Genomic DNA, 21,278 nt, shown 5'->3' with positions numbered 1-21,278 from the left:
TCCATTTGGCATGATTTTAATGAGTAACAACTTACACACATGTGTAGGCCACACCAACATGGAGTGATTTATAGTGTTTGAAAATACAAGTACAAATTAGTCCAGATCCAAACACTTAGCCTCATATTAGTCAAAACTATAGTATCAAAAATAAACAACAGAAAAAAAGATATTACTTCTGTTGAATTTAGTTGGAAACACATTCCAATTTCAGTGTAGCTAGACTTCACTGAAAGGTTTTTCCTGCAAGTTGAGTTTCAACTTATTATTACTATTTGGATTCTTTGTATATATGTGTAGTTTCAGATATCTTAGTATGGTTGCTACCACTGTTCTTTTATGGTTGGATACTGGGACTCATTTCTGAGTGAGTAAGTGACAACCAAAATGATGATAATTCAGTCCTTGTGAGCCCAGGACCTGAGCAAAAAATGTTATTTGATGCACATTTAAAGGAATTCTAGGAAAAAGCAAACAAACATAACAAAGGAATCTTTAACTTATACAATATATTCTCTACTAGTTATACCCAAAGCGAGGCTAAACTCCTCACTTTCCCAGATACTGAAAATGCAAAGTAAAACTTCTGAACTTTCCATGTTTAGTAAGGCCAGGAGGCATGGGAGTTGAAGACATGCCTTCATTAGCATTGTATGCCTGAAAAATTCTTCAAGTGCATCTGCAAATGACTCAGCAGAGTTTTCTGGAACAGCTAAGGATAGACTGCTTTCTTCAGGAAATTATTTATTTGGTTGCTACATAATACTGTATATTAATTCAGACTCATAACAAGTGAAGCTATTTGGGAAAAGTTTTAGCAGCTTGAAAGCTTCACCAACCCATGACCTAATAAGGAAAGAAGTGTCACAGTTCTATGCAACTCATTACTTGAGAGGAAGAAAATAATATTAATCAAGATGTTGTTATAAAATCTTTGATCATATTGTATAGATTTAAGACTTGAAAGGTAAATATTATAGGAAAAAAAGAAGTTGGCTGAAAATTTGAATAAGCCCTTGATATTTAACAGTATCAGATATGTCCAATATGATTCCCAATATACTGATAAGGGCATCCAAAAGCAAAATATAGTCCAAATAGACATCATATGACTTAAGAATATCTTTCTTCATTTTCTAAATTTGCATATGCATACATATGTATTTGCATATTGTAGGAGTGGAAAAACTTTTCCTTTTCCTTTTCTATGTTCTATGATGGATGGAAAAGTTAAATTAACACAAGACAGATTAACAGGGCCAAAAAATCCAATTTTAATTTCTTAGGTATGTATGCATGGGAGTTTTACAAAACTGTGAGAGTCAAAGAGATAGCCAGATGATTGAGACTTACATAGTACTGTGAGCTAAGAAAAGAGTTTGGGGTTTGGAACTTCTAAATGGAGGGAGGCAAATTTTGAGAAGGTGTGGGGAGGAAGTATATTGTAAATAAAACTTACCTTGTTACACATATTAGAGTCTCCTTGGGGTAAAAAAAAAGTTGTATCTGGGAGTAGCTCTCTTTCTGGTATAGATATCTTTTGTAACGGAAATTTTCTTTTTAAATGTGTTAGATTTCCTCTGGAAAAAAGGAAATTTATACTTTATTTTAGGCTCATAAGACAGAAATATAGAGTCTTCTGGGTCCCAATTGCCTTCAGGTCAAACTAATCCAGATGCCAAAGTGACAGATTATGCAGTGGCATGTTGTGAACCCCTTCATTTCCCTCATCTGAAAATTCCCTGGAAGTTTCACATATTGAAAGCTGACCTGGCAACTGTGGAGAGAAGCATTGAGTTAGTAGCTGGGTGGTAAGAGATCTGCAAAAAGAAAATGAACAAAGATTAGAATGAGAAAAAATAAAGATCAGAGAGGAAATAAATAAGATAGAGATCAAAAACAATACCACAAACTATATATGGTTAGTAGAATTCTAATTCTAATTTTGGAAAAACAACTTTCCAAAATTTCTGGGATGCAAGAAGGGCAGTTCCAAGAGGGCAGTTTATAAAAATACAGGTCTTCCTCAAGAAACAAGAAAAATCTTGAACAAACACCCTAACCTACTACTTAAAAAAATTAGAAAAGAAAAGAAGAAATAAATCCCAAAGTCAGCAGAAAATGGAAATAACAAAGATCAGAGAGGAAATAAATGAGATAGAGATAAAAAACAATAGAAAAGATCAATGAAACAAAGAATTGGCTTTATGAAAAAATAAACAAAATTCAGAAACCTTTGGCCAGGCTCACCAAAAAGAAAAGAGAAGGCACAAATAAACAAATTAAGAAATGAAAGAGAAGAAATAACAATGATACCACAGAGATACAAAAAATCATAAGAGAATACTATGAAGAGTTATATGCCATCAAATTGGACAAAGTAGAACAAGGAACATTTTTCTAGGAATGTACAAACTGCCAAGATGGAATCAAGTAGAAACACTTTGAATGGACCAATCACTAGAAGTGAAGTTGAATTCAATTTAAAAAAAAAAAAACAAAAAAAACCTCCAAGCAAATTAATTCCAAAATGGGACAGCTTCACAGGGAAATTCTACCAAAGAGGTAAAGAAGAGCTAATATCAATCCTTCTGAAACTATTCCAAAAATTGAAGAGAATAAAACACATCCAAATTCATTCTACAAGGCCATTGTTACTCTGATGCCAAAACTAGACAAAGACATAACAAAAGTAAAATTATAGGCCAAAATCTTTGATGACTATAGATGCAAAAATCCTCAACAAAATATTAGCAGATTAATCCAATGATATATAAAGGAATCATAAACCATGTCAAGTCAGATTTATTTCATGGTTACAAGGGTTGTTTAACATTCATAGATGAATCAGTGTGATTCACCACATTAACAAAAGCAAGGATTAAAATCACACAATCATCTCAATAGATGCAGAAAAAGGATTTTTTAAAAATTTAACATCCATTTATGATAAAAACTCTTATCACAGTGTGTATAGATGGCACTTATCTCAACATAATAAAGGCCATTTATGATGACCCCACAGCCAACATAATACTCAACAGTAAAAAACTGAGAAATTAAGCATAGTGTGGGGTAGATAAGTTTGACTTTCCATGATCCCCTTGTATGAAGTGAAGATATTATATCCACATTTTGGGTGGTAAAAAGCAGCAAAAGCAGAGGTGGGACCACTATGTAAAAGTGACTGTGATATAGTTAGGTGTAGGACTGGGAATGACATGATTAGAGGGAGGGAGACATGAGGAAGGAGTACTATAAAAATGGTGAATACAGTAAATAACACATCCTCAAAGACCATGGGAGAAAATGGTATTTCTTCCTTTATCCCATTTCTTACTTCTGTTAAAACGAGGGTAGTATGGCTGCTTCAACTGAAAGAGGGAAAAATAGACTGATAGAAAAATAAATACAATTAAGTACTGATATTAAAACTTCCTAACTGAATAAGACTACTTGACAACTTCAGTAAATTACTGCACTCAATTTGTGTGTTGTATTATTTCCAAAAAGCATAGACCTGGGCATATTTACTCCATTATTTTTTAAAAACACAGTGTATTCCTTAAATGTCTTCCTGCTGTAGTTATTGTAATTTGGTGCTTTGCTAAGTGTTACTGAAATGTTGGAGAATGGTCATTGAGAATGGGTTGGTATGTGGGTTTGTGTGTGAAGACTAGAGACCAGTGCATGGAGGAGTGTGCCCACACTCCTTGCGACTTACACTTTCACAGTCCCCCTACCTCCCTTTGGGTTTCCTCAGTGAGCTCAGTCTCACTGGGGAACACAGGGTGCCAGTGTAGAATATGTCACAGACTTCTCCCTCCTAAAGGTTATGGGAGGTTGCTCACTGCTGGAGAGCTCTTTCTGGAGCCAGAGTGCTTCTCTGGTACATGCAGTCTACAGTGGGTAGGGCCGGCTTGGACCACAGAAGAGAGCTATCAGGCAAAAAGCTGAGGTGCTGGCATTTGTAATTCAGTTTAGAGTGCACTAGGGGTACAGTTGGGCCCCAGTGACCTGGAACCCCCATATGCTTACCTTCACCTCCCCACTTTCTCAGCCAAGGACTGAGACTGTGGCTAGGATGAGGGAAAAGTTTACTGCCCCTTAATGAAAAAACTTTAGAAAGCTAGTTTGGAAGCATACCACCCATTAAGTCATTGTTCTTATACAAACATGCTTTTGGAGCTCTTAAAACATTTATAAAGTGTCTCAGAACTGAATTTCTTTGTGACTTGGGTTTGGACTTAATTCTGCCTATACTCAGGGGTTTATGTCCAGAATGTCCTCCTCATTATCCTAATGACCCTTTGGTAGTCTGTCTTTGAATAGGGTGGAGCACATTTCAGAATTTGAAGCATTTGTTCTAGGATTTTCTGGCACAAAAAAGTATGCAATGGATAGTACAAAATTAAATTAATAAAAGAAAATGGGCCAAGACATGCCTGCAAAATCTCAGTCTTTCTTCTTATTCTTTATCTGATAAAAGTTCAGTTATCTAAACAATGGAAAGTATGGACTGGATCACATTTGTATCACATTATAAAATTACAGACCAAATGAAAAAATGCAATGGACAGACCAAACTGCATAGGAAACCTATTTGCTTCTTCACTTCTGTTCATCTAAGTGTAATTCTTAGTCACTCTTGTGAGAAATTTTTAAACATAGAAGCTCTTAGATTCATTGGTGGAAACTTATCAAGAGCTAAAACAGTCAGACATTTGATCGCTCCAAAAAAACCAGAAAATTGACTAGTGATGTCAGTAAGATGGTGGAAAAGAAAGCCTCAGGCCCTGGGAGACACCAACTTAACAACAATATATGGACCAATTTGACTTTGTGAAAATTCCAGAAACCAACTAAGAAGTTGCAGCATAGCACATGAAAACAAACCCAAGAAGACCTGCATCAAGGTGAGTAAGAAAGCTTATAACATTTACCCACAATAACCCCTTCCTACCTACACAGTGTGCTGCATTTGGGAGAAAACGTCCATCTCTTGACTTCTTTCATGGGAGAATAAGAAAAGAGTAGAATATGCATCCAACATTCTACATTTGGGAACTGGTTTCTGTCTCACCTATACTGGAGCACTGAAGGGAACAGCAGTATACTTTGGACACCTGGAGGTCACCAAGAACAAAGGTGAACAAGGGTTTGATATAGCACCAGAGAATCTGCAGTACCACAAACACACACTAGGACAATAAGAAATTATGCACTGTCATAAAGAAATATGGGACAGACCTCTTTAACTGGGAAATTAAATGCACAAGCACAGAGATAATATATCCTAGAAAAAGTCTGAGAACGCCCAGAATCTCTTAATTGATAAAGTTCTTCCCCTTTATGAAGCCAGTCCATTAAGACCGGGAGAAATGGCTGTTTTGTCAATGCCCAAATCTCAATAAAAGATTACAAAGCATAAAAAGAAACAGGGAAATATGCCCAAATCAAAGAAACAAAATAAAACCAGAGAATAGCCCTAAAATTGAGATTAATAATTACCTGAAAAAGTTCAAAATATGCATCTTAAAGATGCTCATGAGTTAAAAGAGAATACAAATAGACAACTAAATAAAATTAAAGCATTGATGCAGGGACAAAATGAGACTATTGAAAAGAGACCAGAGCTATAAAATGAGCCAAACAAATTTTGTAGCTGAAGAATATAAAAGAATTGAAAAATACACTATTGTAATTAAAGAACAGACTGGATCAAGCAGAAGACATAATGAGCGAATGTGAAAACAAGTCATTTGAAATTATTGAATCAAACCAGCAAAAAGAAAATAAGAATGAAGTGAAGAGAGTATAAGAGACATGGACACCATAAAGCAGATATCAAGAATATAATCTAAAAATAATATAGCTAAAAGAATTACAGAAAACAATGAACAAAATGACAATATTAATTCCTTCCCTATCAATAATTACTTTTAGTGTAAATTCATTGAACTCCTTACTCAGAAGACATATACTGGCTGAATAGATTTTTCAAATTCCAACAATATGCTGTCTACTAGAGACTTACTCTACCTTTAAGGACACTCATACATTAAAAGTGAAAAAATGAAAAAAATATTCCATGCAAATATTAAGACAAGGGAGAAGAAATAACCATACCTGTTTCTGGGGGAAAAAAACTTTAAGTAAAAAACTGTGACAGGAGACAAAAAAGAAGAAAATCTTCATGAGATTGGCTTTGGCAATGATGTCTTGAATATGACATCAAAAGCAAGGCAACAAAACCAAAAATAGACAAGTGGGGCTATATCCAACTTAAAAGCTTCCGTACACCAAAGGAAATAATCAACATAGTGAAAAGGCAATCAATGGAGAAAAAGAAAATATTTGCAAATCATGTATTAGATAAGCAGTGACTTTCAATAACATATAAAGAACTCCTACAATTCAGTCACACATACACACATATACACAAATAACAGATTAAAATATAGGCAAAGGACTTGAATAGACATTTCTCCAAAGAAGGTATACAAATAACCAATAAGCACATAAAAAGAGGCTCAAATCACTAATCATCAGGGAAATGCAAATCAAAACTACAATAAGACATCACCTCACACCCATCAGGATGGTTGCTATAAAAAAAAAACAGTAACAAATGTTGATGAGAATGTCAAGAAATTAGAACACTTGTGTGCTGTTGGTAGAAATATAAAATGGTGCAGCTGCTATGGAAACCATCTAGAGGTTCCTCAAAACATTAAAAACAGGTTGACCATATTACACTTCAATTCCACTTCCAGGTATAAATAAAAAAGAATTGAAAGCAGAATCTATAAGAGATATTTGCACACTATTTATTGTAGCACTATTTATAATAGCTAAGAAGTGAAATCAATCCTAATGTCCTTTGATAGTTGAATGAATAAGAAAATGTACATACAAAATGTACATTCAGCCTTCAAATAGGCTATCCTGTATCTTAGAGTTCTACAAAGAAACTGAACAAATAAGATTTATATATATCGAGATTTAGATATTGATATTTAGAAACAGATTATGAGTCAATTACATGAGAGATTGGCTCATGTAATTACAGAAGCTGAAAAGTCCATGATCTACTATCTGCAGGCTGAAGGCCCAGGAAAGCTGTGGTGTAGTTCTAGTCCAAAAACAAAGGCCTGAGAAACAGGGGAGGCTATGGTGAAGATTCAGGTGTTAGTTCTAATGTCCAGCACCCAGGAGTATTGATGTCTGTGGACAGAAGAATATGTCTGAGGGCCAGCTCAAGCAAAGAGCAAATTTATCCTTCCTCCATCTTTTTGTTCTACTCCAGCCTTCAGTTGACTAACCTCTTCCAGAAACACCCTCACAGACACACCCAGAGTAATGTTTTCTCAGCTCTCTGGACATACCTTAGCCCAGTCAAGTTGACACAAAAAATTAACCATCACATCCTGTCACATATTTCAACATAGATAAACTTTGAAGACATTATGCTAAGTGAAATAAATCAATTACAAAAAATAAATAAATTCTGTATGATTGCACTTATATGAGAAAATTAATTTAGTCAAACTCAGAAAAAGTGTGGTATAAGTGCCTGGCACTAAGCTTTTTGATTATAATGTAAGTGCCCGATTTTAAGCTTTTGATTGCTCAGGCATCTATTTCAAAAGACATCTATCTTAAATAAACATAATGCCAGCTATATGACACAACTACTGCCAAAACAACCAGATATGAATTTAGGCTATCCCCACCCATGAAATTTGTCTTTTAGAAAACCCTAGTAACTGACCCTGCTTCTCCCGTCCTTCTAATTCCCACTCCTATGCTTTAAAATAGCCCACAAAGGAAGAACCAACAAAACCTTAGACACTTCACCCTTGATCCCAATAAAGGCAGAGCTACATGTCCCCACACACTCTCTCTCTTTACCTGTGACTTCACTGTGTAGCCCCTGGCATGCTGTGTACCCTGCAGGATCTGAGTAATAAATCTTGTCCTTCAAAATTCCCTACAGTTTTTTGCTGAAGTGTGTCCTGAGATCTTAATAAGAACCACAAGAGCTGGTCCAGCCACAACATGGCCGCAGTGGGGGCAATGGCTGTGGTGGCCCTGGTAGAAGTAATAGGGGCTCAAGTGAGTGTGTCAGGCATTCCTAGCCAATAACATTGCTATCCATAGACTGTAACTAAAGTAACGAACAGAAAATAGAATAGTGGTTGCTAGGGGCAGAGGTGAGGGGGGAAACAGAGAGTTATTCCATAGATACTGATTTTTGTTTTTCCAAGATGAAAAGATGCTAGAGATTTGCTGCATTATAATCTGAATATAGTTAACACTACTATACACTTCAAAATGGTAGAGGTGATAAATTGTGTGTTTCCAGTTAATGGCTTAGCTCTAAGAAAATCACTTGGCCTGTTTGAGATTTGATATCTTCATATGTTAAATGTAACTATGACTATGTCAGAGAGTTTTTGGGAATTAAATGACAGTGTTCAAAAGAATGGAGAGGAACCACAGTGTTTAACCAGTTAAAGTCTGGTTAAACACAAACTTCGGAAATGTGCTTCAAATCCCAGTTATGCCACTTTAAAAAATTATGTGGCCTAGGTTTGTTTACCTCTCTGTCTCAGTTCCTTATCTGTAAAGTGTCCATAGTAAGAGTACCTTTCTCAAAAATTTATTGAGGGACTTCTATGGTGGTCCGGTGGTAAATAGTCCACCTTATAATGCAGGGGAAGCGGGTATGATCCCTGGTCAGAGAACTAAGATCCTACGTGTCTCGGGGAACTAAGCCTGTGTGCTCAACTACTGAGCTCACACGCCTCAACTAGGAAAAGAAAACCCACACACCAAAACTAGAGAAAAGCCCACGCAGCACAACAAAGAGCCCATGCACAGCAACAAGATATCCCGCATGCCTCAACGAAGATGCCACATGCTGCAACTAAGACCCGATGCAGCCAAAAATAAAATAAAAAATAAAAACAAACTTATTGAGATGCATAAATGAGGTTTTAAATGTAAAGTGGTGTCCTACATTGCCTGACACATGATATGTGCTACAGAGGACTCATTATTTGCTTTTGCAATGCTTAACACAGGGATGGTCTGTAGGTGGAATTTAATCAGTGTCCATGTTCTTTTCCACCTCTAGATAGGCTAAGGAAGTTGCCAAGTAGACTTTTCTCTCTTCTTCTAGCACTTTCTTCCTTCCTCCTTATCCCTCTACACAATCTCTATGACAGCCTACTAGTAAAATTCCTAAGGAACACACTTCTGAGATTCTTGCTTGCTTGATTGTCACAGACTGCTCAAACACATTGCCTGCCAATGCCAATTACCTTCTTCTAACTGAAAATTACTTCATTGAAACTCCTCTTCAGTCTGAGGAGGAAGCTGGATTAGGCTGTTCTTTGCACATAAATAGGACCAGGAATCAGTGAACTCATAGGCTGGCAAGAGACCCAGGATGGGCCTGCTGGGAATAGATTAATTGTGCCACTTAGGTTTATCTTTCAGGAATTGGAACCAGTAATATAGAAAAAATCTGCCAGTTTGAGGTGCAGAAAGACAGCTGAGGTGATCTGTGGAGACTAGCTAGGTTGTGTTCGTGGTATAGAACTTGAATGAAGACCCCAGGGCTGGGAGAGCAGCCTGAATTCTAGAATACTCCTCCACCTGCAGGCTCTGAGACAGAGAACTATTTCAGCATCTGTGACCCTCTATTTCCCTTACCTGTGCCAGGGGCATTCCAATACCCAACCTCTCTTATTTTAGTAGTCTGAAGGAGCATTTGTTTCTTGCATCCAAAAGACTCTGTTAAAAGAAGTTGAGGGCTTCAAAGCAAATCTGCTGAGACATGACCTGAGAGGATTTATCTCTAGGGGAACAGATGAAGGTTCTGTGTAATACTCTGATTTCTCCTAAGCAAATTCTAAGACACCAAGTTATGAATTTAGGTTTTTCCAAAAGAGATAATCAGCAATCTCCCAGCCCGTAACATCCAGATGGTAGCTGTAGGGAAGGAATTCTGCAGACAGCTCAGGCCATATCTGTGCATGGGTACTGCTAATGAATGACAGCCATACTGAAGACACTGTCTGACCTGAGTGTCCTTCCTTTATTTGAGGTTGTGGGGATTAATGATCTCTTTTACTGGGCAGTGGAGTCCCTTTGATATATGGTCCTTGTCCATGAAACAGTGGTAATTAGACTCCCCCTCCATTAAAATGCAGGGCCTTATGGTTTCCTGGAGACCTTAGGGTCCAGTTGGGTTTGGATCTCAGCTCTATAACTCACGGCTGAGCATGTTACTTATATTTGTAAACTTTGGTATCCTCATCTGTCAAGTGATAAAAAGATCTTCCATTCAAGTTTCATGTGAAAATTAAATGAGAATTATTTTAAAAGTAAAGTGTTTAATAAAATCACAGGAAATGTAATAAGTTTTTTAAGGTCCAGGAGGCCATATAAAGGAGAATGGAATTTCCTATTTGAGTAATTAAACAGCCTTGGGTTGGACCAACACAGATCTGAACTATTTATTAGTATAGATATTAGTAAAATGAGATTTTTTGTGGAGTTAACATCACATTGCTCCTTTCTGATAAATATGTGGTACAATTATTTGGTTTGTGAAGAAATTACATATTGTTTATTCATTGCTTTATCAGAAGGATCTTGCCAATAGAAGATCTGCATTAGAATTTTAAGAACTGCGTGTTTCCCTGACTATTCCACTGCATCCTTGCTGACATGGCAGTGACATTTCACCCATTTTTGTTTCACAGCATTAGCCCTTGTGTCTTCAGAACTGACTTAGCATCTCTGAACCTTTGGGATGTCCAGGCATCAGAGATGAATCCATCAAAGACAGCCCATGACCTCTTGAAGGCCTAACTATCAGGATCATCCCATCAGTGATAGACAGGAGGACACATGCACATCCATTCAGCCTTTGACCATCCTCGTGTCTCCAGCCAAGAAGAAACTGAGAAGGCTGCCTGGGTGATCTGAACAGTTGTCCATAACAAATTGGATGGAATTGGATTTCCTGACAACTAGGAAGAAAGCCAGCAGCTGACTCAGATGGGAAGGCGGCCGGGTGTGTAAATGGTCAGTCATCATTCTCGTCTTGCTGTATAGCCTCAAAAAGATGAATCACTCCAGGCTACCCGGCTCTCCTGCGAGGTGTCCTCTTGGGTGATACCCCTGTGCCTCATTCTGATCTCTGCTCTCCACTCTCACATTTCCTGCATTGACTCTGCAACAAACTTGAGGTCTTTCTCTGGGATCAATTTCATCAGAAGAAGAGAGGGTGGAAGAAAAGGAAGAAGAAAACCCTGCAACTGATATATTCCATGTTCTTTTTAGAAGAACAGGAGAATGTATGTGCATTTCAGGATTCAGATTCCTATAACCAATTACCAATGAAACATTACATAACTAAATTCCAAAGCATAAATGCTCTATTTTGAGTGACAGTAAATAAAGCAGTCAATACATAGTTATTGTTCTCCTTGAAGAAAAGATTGTGTCTGTAATTTCTCTATTGTTTATTATCTCTACACAAATTGTTTTCAGTGGGGCTCTGAAAGGGAAGTTCTGTAACCCTATCCCTAATTTCCTTGAACTTCTCCCACAGCAATTCCAATTTAGGAAGACCAATTGTTTTTTACTGTGATAAGTTGTTCAAGTGTTGCTCAGTTGAATTTATGCTATTTAACATGGTGTTAACTTCCACTCCACCACTTCACCCCAAGTATTCAATAAAATAATTTTTAAAGATTTGAACTTACATCAATATTCCCCTGAGTGTTGTAGAGAAAAATACTTTCAAATTACTAAAATCAAAGAATATTAGGGTTGAAAGGAGCTAGTTTAATGTTGTTGTTTAAAGAAACTGAAAAATCATCTAATAAATAGAGGATAAGAACCCTCATTTGTAATCCCAAAAGTTGTAGTCTTGTCATTAAGTTGCTATTTCCTATGGAATTTACAGTCAACTTAAGCATCACTTAACACTACTTGTTAAGTGGTAGCTTCCCAAGATGTTACTTTTCTCACTAAATTTAACTGTAAGTAATTTGGGGGGAGGAGTGTTTGTTTTCTTGTTCTAGCAGCTGTTTACAGAACACTCAGAGTGGAAAACTAAAAAGTGTGGGAGGAGTTTGCAGGCATAAATTCAAATTCTGTCTCAGCCTGGATCATCAACATTATTTAACTCTGAATTATCCTGACCTTTGGATATGTATAATTAGGCTGTCTTCTGGGAACATTGGTGTCTCATATTTCTGGGGACAGGTGTCTCCACCACCTTTTATCATTAATAAAATTTAATGATAAATTCCTATATTTATAGGAATTTAGAAGCAGTCCTTGAATTTGGGTAATATAAGCATCCCCCTCTTTCTCAGCCATTAATTGGCTGAATAAGTCAATATTCCTCTCTGTGTTATCTGCTCCCTACAGCAGGAATATGTCTGGTTTACCCATCGCTATATCTGTTACTGAGCCAAACTTGGGTTTGTTCACCCATATGCCCTACTGACACCAGGTTGTACTGAAGGAAAGTGCAGCATTTATTGCAAGTGCCAAGCAAGAAGTATGGACACCTGATACTCAAAAGACCCAAACTGCCCATTGGGTTTCAGGAAAGCATTTTTAAAGGACAGGTAAGGGAGGGGTGTCCCAGGGTATTTGATTAGCTTGTGCACAGTGAGTGAGGTAACAGGATGGTGTCACAGGGGTTAACACTGTCAATCCCCAGGCTCCAGGAGAGCTGGCTTATGGCATGTTAGGAATCCTGCTGGGTATGAAAATTTGTGATGAAGCTGGACTCTTATGGTGCCTTCCTGGGACAAATCCCACCCATGTTCTGCATGGGGTCAATAATCTCACCATGCAAGCCTGTTTATTCCCTGAAGTAGGCAGATTGTCAGACCTCCAGAGGGTGTCTGGATCCTTGCAGAAGTGGCTTTGAGGATAGTTATTCTTCCGGAAAGTACACCATGTCTGTGTCTAGTTTGGCTTTTCAGTTTCCTGGACTCATTTTTTTGAATAGAGGGAGCAAAGCCTAGCTAAATACTACAGCTCAATCAAACCTCACTGCTGAATCCCCATTTCAAATGGTTTAAATCATTGAACTCCCCCAACTCTCAGGAATTTCCCTTGGTTCACTGTAGAGGGTGGGTCTTTGAGTCCCAGGAGAATTCTCACATTTTGCTGTTAAACAGCTGTTTCCAGAGGTCTGTTATCTTCACACCCACACAAGACTAGAAATAGCAGAGTGTGATTCCCCTTACAGTCTGTGCTTTCAAAGGCACAGTTTGCTCAGTCCTTTCTTTCCATCTCTTTCATTTTTCTTTTTGGTAAACAAGGGAGTAGGCTATTCTGCTTAGTTAGTTACAAGTTATTTTCAAAATGCTTAATTTTTATAGAGTACATTTTATTAAACAGCTAGCTCTCTGGCAAAAACAAGATTATATTATGAATTTAGAATCATATTAGAGACACCCAGGGCTTATTCATGAAGATTTGTGGTATACTAGGACCTAGTTACCACAGTTTCTGCTTCTTTTGAAAGCTTTTTCTTTCAATCCTTACCCTTCCCTCCTCTTTCCCTCCCTCCCTTCCCTCCTTTCTTTCCTCTTTTTTTTCTTTACTTCTTTTTTTTGTAAAGCAATTTTTTTATTATGGAGAGACACACATATATTTATAAAAGTTTTCCATTTTAACTATTTTTAAGTGTGAAATTTAGTGCTCTAACTATGTTCACAGTTAGCCAGCTAGTACCAGTATCTCCTTTCATAGCATTTTCAATCAACCAAACAGAAACTCTGCAATCGTTAAGAAATAATATTCCATTTTCCCCTCTTCCAGCCTCTGGTAATATGGAATCAACCTTCTTTCTCTATAAATTTCCCTATACACTTAAGTCTTGAACAAAACAGGGGTTAGGGGTGCAGACGCTCCATGCACTTGAAAATCTGCCTATAACTTTAATGTCTGCTTTGCATACTAGGTTGTGAAGTACTGTATATGTACTTACTGAAAAAAAATCTGAGTATAAATGCACCCTCACAGTTCAAACCAGTGTTGCTTAAGTGTCAACTATATAGCTATTTTATATCAGTGGACTCACACAGTATTTGTTCTATGTCTATCTTATTTTTCTTAGCATAACATTTTCAAGGTTCATCCATATTGAAGCATGTATAAGAACTATACTACCTTTTGTAACAGAATAATATTCCATGGTATAGATATAGCCATTTTTTTAATACATCTGCCAATGGACAGTTGGGTTGTTCCTACTTTTTGGCTATTGTGAATAGTGCTGCAGTGACATCAGCAAACAAGTATCTGTTTGAATCCTTGTTTCCAAATCTTTCAGGTCTATTGTTAGGGCTGGAATTGTTGGGTAACGTGTTAATTCTATGTTTAGAGGAACTGCCAAACTGCTTTCCTGTGGTGCACTGGGGCTGCAACATTTTACCTTCCCAATAGTGCTATATGAAGTTTCCAGTTAACTACTTTCTTGTCAACACTAATTATTTTATTTTATTATAGCCTTTTAGGTGACTATGAAGTGTTATCTCATTATGGTTTTGATTTATATTTTCTAAATGACTAATGATTTTAATATGCTCTTGGCCTTTTTACATCTTCTCTGGAGATATGATTATTCAAAATAATCATTTTAAAATCAGTTTGTCCTTTTGTTGTTGAAGTTTAAGAGTTTTAATGTATTCTGGACATTTATCTTTTATCAGATTTGCAAGTATTTTCTGCCATCCAGTAGGCTGTCTTTTTATTTTTTTGAAAGTATCCTTTAATGCAGAAAAGTTTTATATTCTCATGAAGTCCAATTTGTCACTTTTTTCTTTTATTATTTCACCTTTGGTATCATATGTAAGAATCCATTGCAGAAACCAAGGTCATGAAGATTTATCCCTATATTTTCTTCTGATAATTTTATAAATTTAGCTCTTCTATTTAGATTATCCAATTTGAATTGATTTTTATATATGGTGTGATGTATGTGTTCAACGTCATTCTTTTGTATAAGGAAATCTAATTGTCCTAGCACCATTTGTTGAAGACATTATTCTTCCCACATTGAATTGATTAGGTAACTTTGTTAAAAACGAATTGGACATTGGACATATCAGTTTATTTCTTGGTGTTCAATTCTATTACATTTTTGTATAATTTTATTTGTATACCTATAACACTCTGCTTTATCAAATTTTTATAGTAAGTTTTGAAATCATGAAGTGTACATCCTCCAAAGTTTTCTTTTTCAAGTTGTTTTGGTTGTTCAGGACCCCTGGCAATTCCATATCAATTTGTGAAATGTGTTTTATGTTTTTCCAAAAATAGTGGTAAATTTTCCATCTAATCTATAGATCATCTTGGGCACTATTGATATCTGAACAGTATTCTCTTCCCATTAATGAACATGAGATGTTTTTCCATTTACTTAGATCTTTAATTTCTTTTAGCTGTATTTTGTAGTTGTTAGAGTACAAGACTTTCGCCTTCTTCATTACATTTATTTGTGGGTATTTTATTCTTTTAGATTCAATTGTAAATGAAATTGCCCTCTTTATATCTTCTGATTTTTCACTGGTGGTGTATGTAAACACTGCTGATATTTGTGTATTATGTACCACACACTTTGCTGAATTTATTAGCTCTAGCAACTTTCTGTGGATTTGTTTGCATATGCTGCATATAGGATTATGTCACCTGTGAACACAGTTTTACTTCTTCCTTTCAAATTAGGATGACTTTTATTTTTCTCACATCTAATTTTTCTAGCTATAAATTCAAGTACAAAGTTATGTACTTGTAATAAAAGCAGACATTCCTGTCTTGTTTCTGACCTTGGGGAAATCTTTCTGTACTTTAGTGTCACTATGACACTAGCTAGTAGTTTTTGATAAATGCCCTGTATTATGTTGAGGAAGTCCCTTTCATTCAGAGTTTTCTGAACATCATTATCATGAACTAGTATTGGACTTGGAAAAAAAGGGTTTATTACATCAATTGAAATGATCATGATTTTTTCTTTAATTCTATTAATGTTTTTCTTGAGTATTTTCCAACAACAACCACCACCACCTATTCTTTGATTTACTGGACACTAACTGGGTGTCCTATAATTCAGTTCAATTCTGATACTCACTACCTGGAGTTAGCATCAGACTCTACAGTTTAAGGGCTCACTTCAAAATTCTCACTTCAGATGCCAGTCACAAATACTGGGTCCCCAGGTCACCCACACTTTTTTCCTATGTGTCTATATAGTTGGAGGATTTTCACAACCTGCTCCTCAGATTTAATAACTTGCTAAGTTGTCTCACAGAACTCAAGGAAACACTTCACTTATGTTTTACAATTTATTATAAAGGATATAACTTGGAAAAGCCAGATGGAAGAGATGCATAGTGTAAATAATAGGTACATGTGTATGGAGCTTCCATTCCCACTCCAGGTGTACTGACCCCTCAGCACCTCAGTGGTGCTTGTTAGAATTGAAGAACCTCAGTTCAAATCCCAGAACTGCAGAGTCAGAATCTGCTTTATAACTCAATTTCCAGGTAATCTGAGTGTACACTACAGATTAAGAATTCTGAATACAACCTCAAGTATTCTGGTGAGGAAAAGATCTCTATAATGAGATATTTCAGCTGAGACGTGAGAGATGAGAAGTCCCCAGCCATGTAAAGATCACTGCAAATAGTAGTCCAAGCAATGAGAACAGCAAAGAAAAATGTATTGAGATAGATAAAGGGACGTTTCTAATACAATTCCAGGGACAGCTTGATATAGCACACTGTCTGCCAGGATTCACTGCCTTGGTCCTTAGAGGGACCATGTCTATATCAAAGGCCAAGGCTGCCCCTTACCCTTGGAAATAAATGCCATTTTTCTTCAACAGGATTTGGTGCCAATAAATTTACAGATTTCTATGCATTCCCATTCTTTTTAACATTTTCAGTATTATTATATCTTAACACAGTGAAGCATATGCAATCTCAGAAGGTATATTATTATTGATTAGTAACTCCAAATCTTTTTTAATTTTCAAAAATAGTCCAGGGTTTCTTATCATAAACTTAAAAAATTTACCACTCACATAATATAATTTGATTGTAGATAAATATCTTTTATTGTGAATCAGTCCCAAGTTCTTATGAGTCCTACTAGTTTCATGTGTCCAGATATACACAGCATTGCATTTTGAAATTGTTTCTCTAATTTATAGCTATACATATATAAGACTGGACTCTTTATTTTTCCAAAAAGGTGATTTTTTTTTCTGTTTTCTATAATTGGAGACTTCCCGATGAAAATCTTAGAATTATCTTTGACTTTTGCTTCTGTGTATTCATTCTGTTACCAAATCTTACCTTTTCTCCTTTCACCTTTTCCCTCCAATTCCTACTGCCCAAACCCTAATGCCCAATTTTTACAGCAAAATCTTAGACTCCTAGCACCTATGGATTACAGCTAAGACTTCAATTCTATGAATATATAGTATAGCTTCATAGTTTCCCCAGAAATTTTTTGCCTCTTAAACTTCCGAATGAAATGATCCCTACATTTATTTGCCAGAATAAATAAAATGCTGAAAAAATTCCTCAGCTGTATACGTCTAAACTCCAAACAGCATTTTTTACAACATGTAACATATGGGCTGATGTCAAATGTCATGCTTTGAATATAATAGTCCTGTCTCAGTCAATTCCAAATTTTGTAAATAATATTTAAACTTACTAAAATCTGGAAATACAGCCTTGCCCTTATCTTTCTCTCTAAATACCTGCTCTTTCTGGCAATTTAAAGCCTGATGGCTCCTATGAGATGCTCTCAACTCTTTGATTTCTAATGTAAACATTTACAATACTCAAAGGCTAATGTTTACTAAACTGGTAACTCTGATGTTAAGTCCCATACAATTCATTGTAGCATTTAAGAGTTACTTTAAATATCAATTTCCTTTTTTATATGTATTAAAGACAGACTGTTTACAAAAATAACACTTCTGTGGATGTTCGGTGGGAAAGGAAATTTAAAGGATTTAAAACATTGCCCATGATCTTTGACAAAGTCCTGACACAGAAAATGTTAAACACCCAGTCAAATGTTTGAAACTTTCACTGTGGAATGACTTCAATTTTCTGTCATTGTGGACTTTCCACAATTATACTTAACAGTGTTTGTGTTTCTTGTATCTTCTTCTTTCTCCAAAAGCTCAAACTAAATGAAATTTATATAAGTTGTTTCATTTTCCAGATTTTTTTGTGTGTGATCTTGTTCAAGTTGGGTAAAATGTGTACATTTACTGCAGTTTCATTAAAATTTTTGAAAGATCTTCTTTTGGTTTGAAATTCAACTTTAAATTTAACCAAATAGTGGTCCGTTGGTTTCATGATTTAAGAACCAGGGAGAAATGAAGTCTCTCCCAACTATTTCTTCAAGGAGAAACTCTACATGGTTGAAAATAAAATGGAGTTTTCAGATCCCAAATCAAGGCTGACCTGGTAAGATATGACATTTGCAATGGGGGAAATAAAGAGTTTATAAATACAATTGGATGGGGGTAACTGCTTTTATCTCTATAACAGGTCTCAGCAAACTAAGGCCAAAATTGGCATATAGTGTATTTTTGTTCAGCCTGAGAACTAGGGAAGATTTCACAATTTTTAATCTTTGAAAAATAATCAAATGAAAAATATTTTATGACACTAGACTGTTACATAAAATTCTAATTTTAGGACCCATATTTAAAGTTTTATAAACACATGCCCAAGCCTATTCATGGTTACAACAGAGAACATATGTTTTGCAGAACCTGAAATATTTACTATGTGGTACTTTACAGAATCCCTACTCCACAGGCTCTTTTCTGTCACTCTTTTTGTTTTTTTAACCCTGGTGGTCAGAGTCATGAGGTATCTCCCTCTCAGAAGATTTAAAATATGGTTTATTTGAATGTTAATTTGTGTAGATGTGTAACAGTCTAGGTACTGAGCAGGAGCTAGACACAGCCAGTGGTGAAGAGATATAAAGCATGGGTATTTGCCTCAGATGCTTTGAGAGAATTGCCAGGGAGAAGATATAGTTTTCAACATTTGTGATCCTGTTTTATTTTATTTATTTATTTGGCACAACAAGCAGATTACCTGAGCCCAGAATGATAAACAGAACTTCACTAGAATAAATCACTGGAAAATGGGTGCTGACCACCCACAAGCATAGAAAGCAGACGACGATAAAGAAGATCCCTCTTGCAGCACTGTGATGTTGGATAATACGTAATATGGGACAGGTATGGTGAAACTTCTCTAAGCAGGAAACACAGAAAACAAAAAGACCTACAAAAACAAACCCAAAACAATTAAGAAAATGGGAATAGGAACATATATATTGATAATTACCTTAAATGTGAATGGATTAAATGCTCAAACCAAAAGACACAGACTGGCTGAATGGATGCAAAAACAAGACCCATATATATGCTGTCTACAAGAGACCCACTTCAGACCTAGGGACACATTCAGACTGAAAGTGAGGGGATGGAAAAAGATATTCCATGCAACCAGAAATGAAAAGAAAGGTGGAGTAGTAATATTCATATCAGACAAAAAATACTTTAAAATAAAGAGTTTTACAAGAGAGAAGGAAGGATCATTATGTCTACATAATGATCAAGACATCAATATGAGAAAAAGATATAATTATTGTAAATATATATGCACTCAATATATAAGGCAAATGCTAATAGCCATAAAAGGGGAAATCGACAGGAACACAGTAATAGTGGGGGACTATAACACCTCACTTACACCAGTGGACAGATCATCCAGACAGAAAATTAATAAGGAAATACAAGCTTTAAATGACACAATAGGCAAGATACATTTAATTGATAATTATAGGACATTCCATCCAAAAACAGCAGAATACATTATCTTCTCAAGTGCACCCAGCAACCAGAAATTTATTATGACTCAGACCAGTTAGGTTTAAGGAGAACACAGTCAATATCGGAGGAAACAAATTAAACTTACAGTAAAAATATATTTATGAAGCAGTTTCAAGGCAACAGATTTAGCTAGATTAGCATTACTAATAAATTCCTTGTTTAATGTGCAAAATAGGGTCAAAGAGAGTAAACCCAAGGAGGAAAAGTTGAGAAAGCTAGAATCTGTAAGCAAACCAACACTGGAAAACTCTGTGTGAATTCACTGTGAATGGTGGAAAATACATAACTACTTAAAAGATATGCTTAACCATTTCATTAAACTCATGTCTCCACCAACACACACATTATCCTCTCCGATCATCTCAGGGGTTCTGTACCAGGGTTACTTGGCCCCACAGGGGACACTTAGGGATGCCATGCAGCATCTGCAGTGCACAGTCCACCCCAACAGCACAGGACGACCCACGCCCATGGCAGTAGCACCATGGTGTCAGGGAGGACCATCTGCTGCCTCACTTGATCTGCTGGGTTCACAGAGGAGCACACACTGGCAAGCTGGTCAGCTAGAAGCACCTCTTCTGCAATTTGTAACGAGGGATGGAATATTCCAGAGTATGAAGCTACTGAACTGCTTGCAGACATGAATATGCAAATTCCAGAATGTTCAGACTCACAGAAATAATTCGCAGTCCGTGGATCAATTTTAGTAAAAAGACAGCTGCTAACAAAAAACAATAAAGAACAGGTTCAAAGTATTTGAAACTTGGGACTTCTTTGACCTATTTCTGCATGACATCATTTTAACAAGTCAAAATCGATGAAGAAAACACCTTTCCACACAGTACTGTGGTAATCATTTCACAGTATGTACGTGTATCAAATCATCATCATGTACACCTTAGACTTGGGTCAGTTATATCTCAATAAATCTAGGGGAGAAAAAGGCTTTCCATATTTGAACAAACAGAGAAATAATGGGTTATGCTCTCAGTTCTCAAGGCATCTAATCCCAGTCTGGAATGCCACTGACATCAGAGCTGCAGACACATGTGACTGTTAGGAAACAACCAGGCTTCTGTTCTCTCCAGGCAGCCATGTACTCACAGGCTCGGTTCCAGGTTCTGTAAGTGCAGGTGTAGAGGCTGAAGGGCCTTGCTAGCATGGACCTTGGAATCTGGAAACTTCTCCACTGTGCCTTGCATGGAGAGACTTGAAGAATGACCCTCAGGCGACTCATCATCACCATCTTTAGCTTGAAGTCTTGTTCAGCTCCCAAGTAACTTGAAGGAAC

General features: G+C 36.4%; 1 protein-coding gene across 2 annotated transcripts in view; it reads right to left on the bottom strand.

Annotated features, from left to right (window-relative positions):
* Window positions 1–21,272, bottom strand: part of LOC114892286 (carbonic anhydrase 5B, mitochondrial-like) — a 183,463-nt gene extending 162,191 nt beyond the window's left edge. The window contains exons 1-2 of one of the 2 annotated variants that reach the window (XR_003792699.1): window positions 21,092–21,251; window positions 18,920–19,376 (exon numbers count right to left, since the gene is read on the bottom strand). Coding sequence is in view for 1 of the 2 variants with exons in the window: in XM_029217018.1 (XP_029072851.1) it covers window positions 21,092–21,233 (142 nt within the window). In the remaining variant the exon portion in view is untranslated. Of the gene's footprint in view, window positions 1–18,919; window positions 19,377–21,091 lie in introns of those variants that run through there. The other variant, XM_029217018.1, reaches the window with a different exon arrangement.
* Between the last annotated feature and the right edge of the window lie 6 nt (window positions 21,273–21,278).

The sequence above is a fragment of the Monodon monoceros genome, unplaced genomic scaffold (genome assembly GCF_005190385.1).
Source record: "Monodon monoceros isolate NGI ecotype Baffin Bay Population unplaced genomic scaffold, NGI_Narwhal_1 Contig174_ctg1, whole genome shotgun sequence".
NCBI classification, from domain to species: Eukaryota; Metazoa; Chordata; class Mammalia; order Artiodactyla; family Monodontidae; genus Monodon; species Monodon monoceros.
This window is presented reverse-complemented; position numbering and strand designations above follow the sequence as displayed.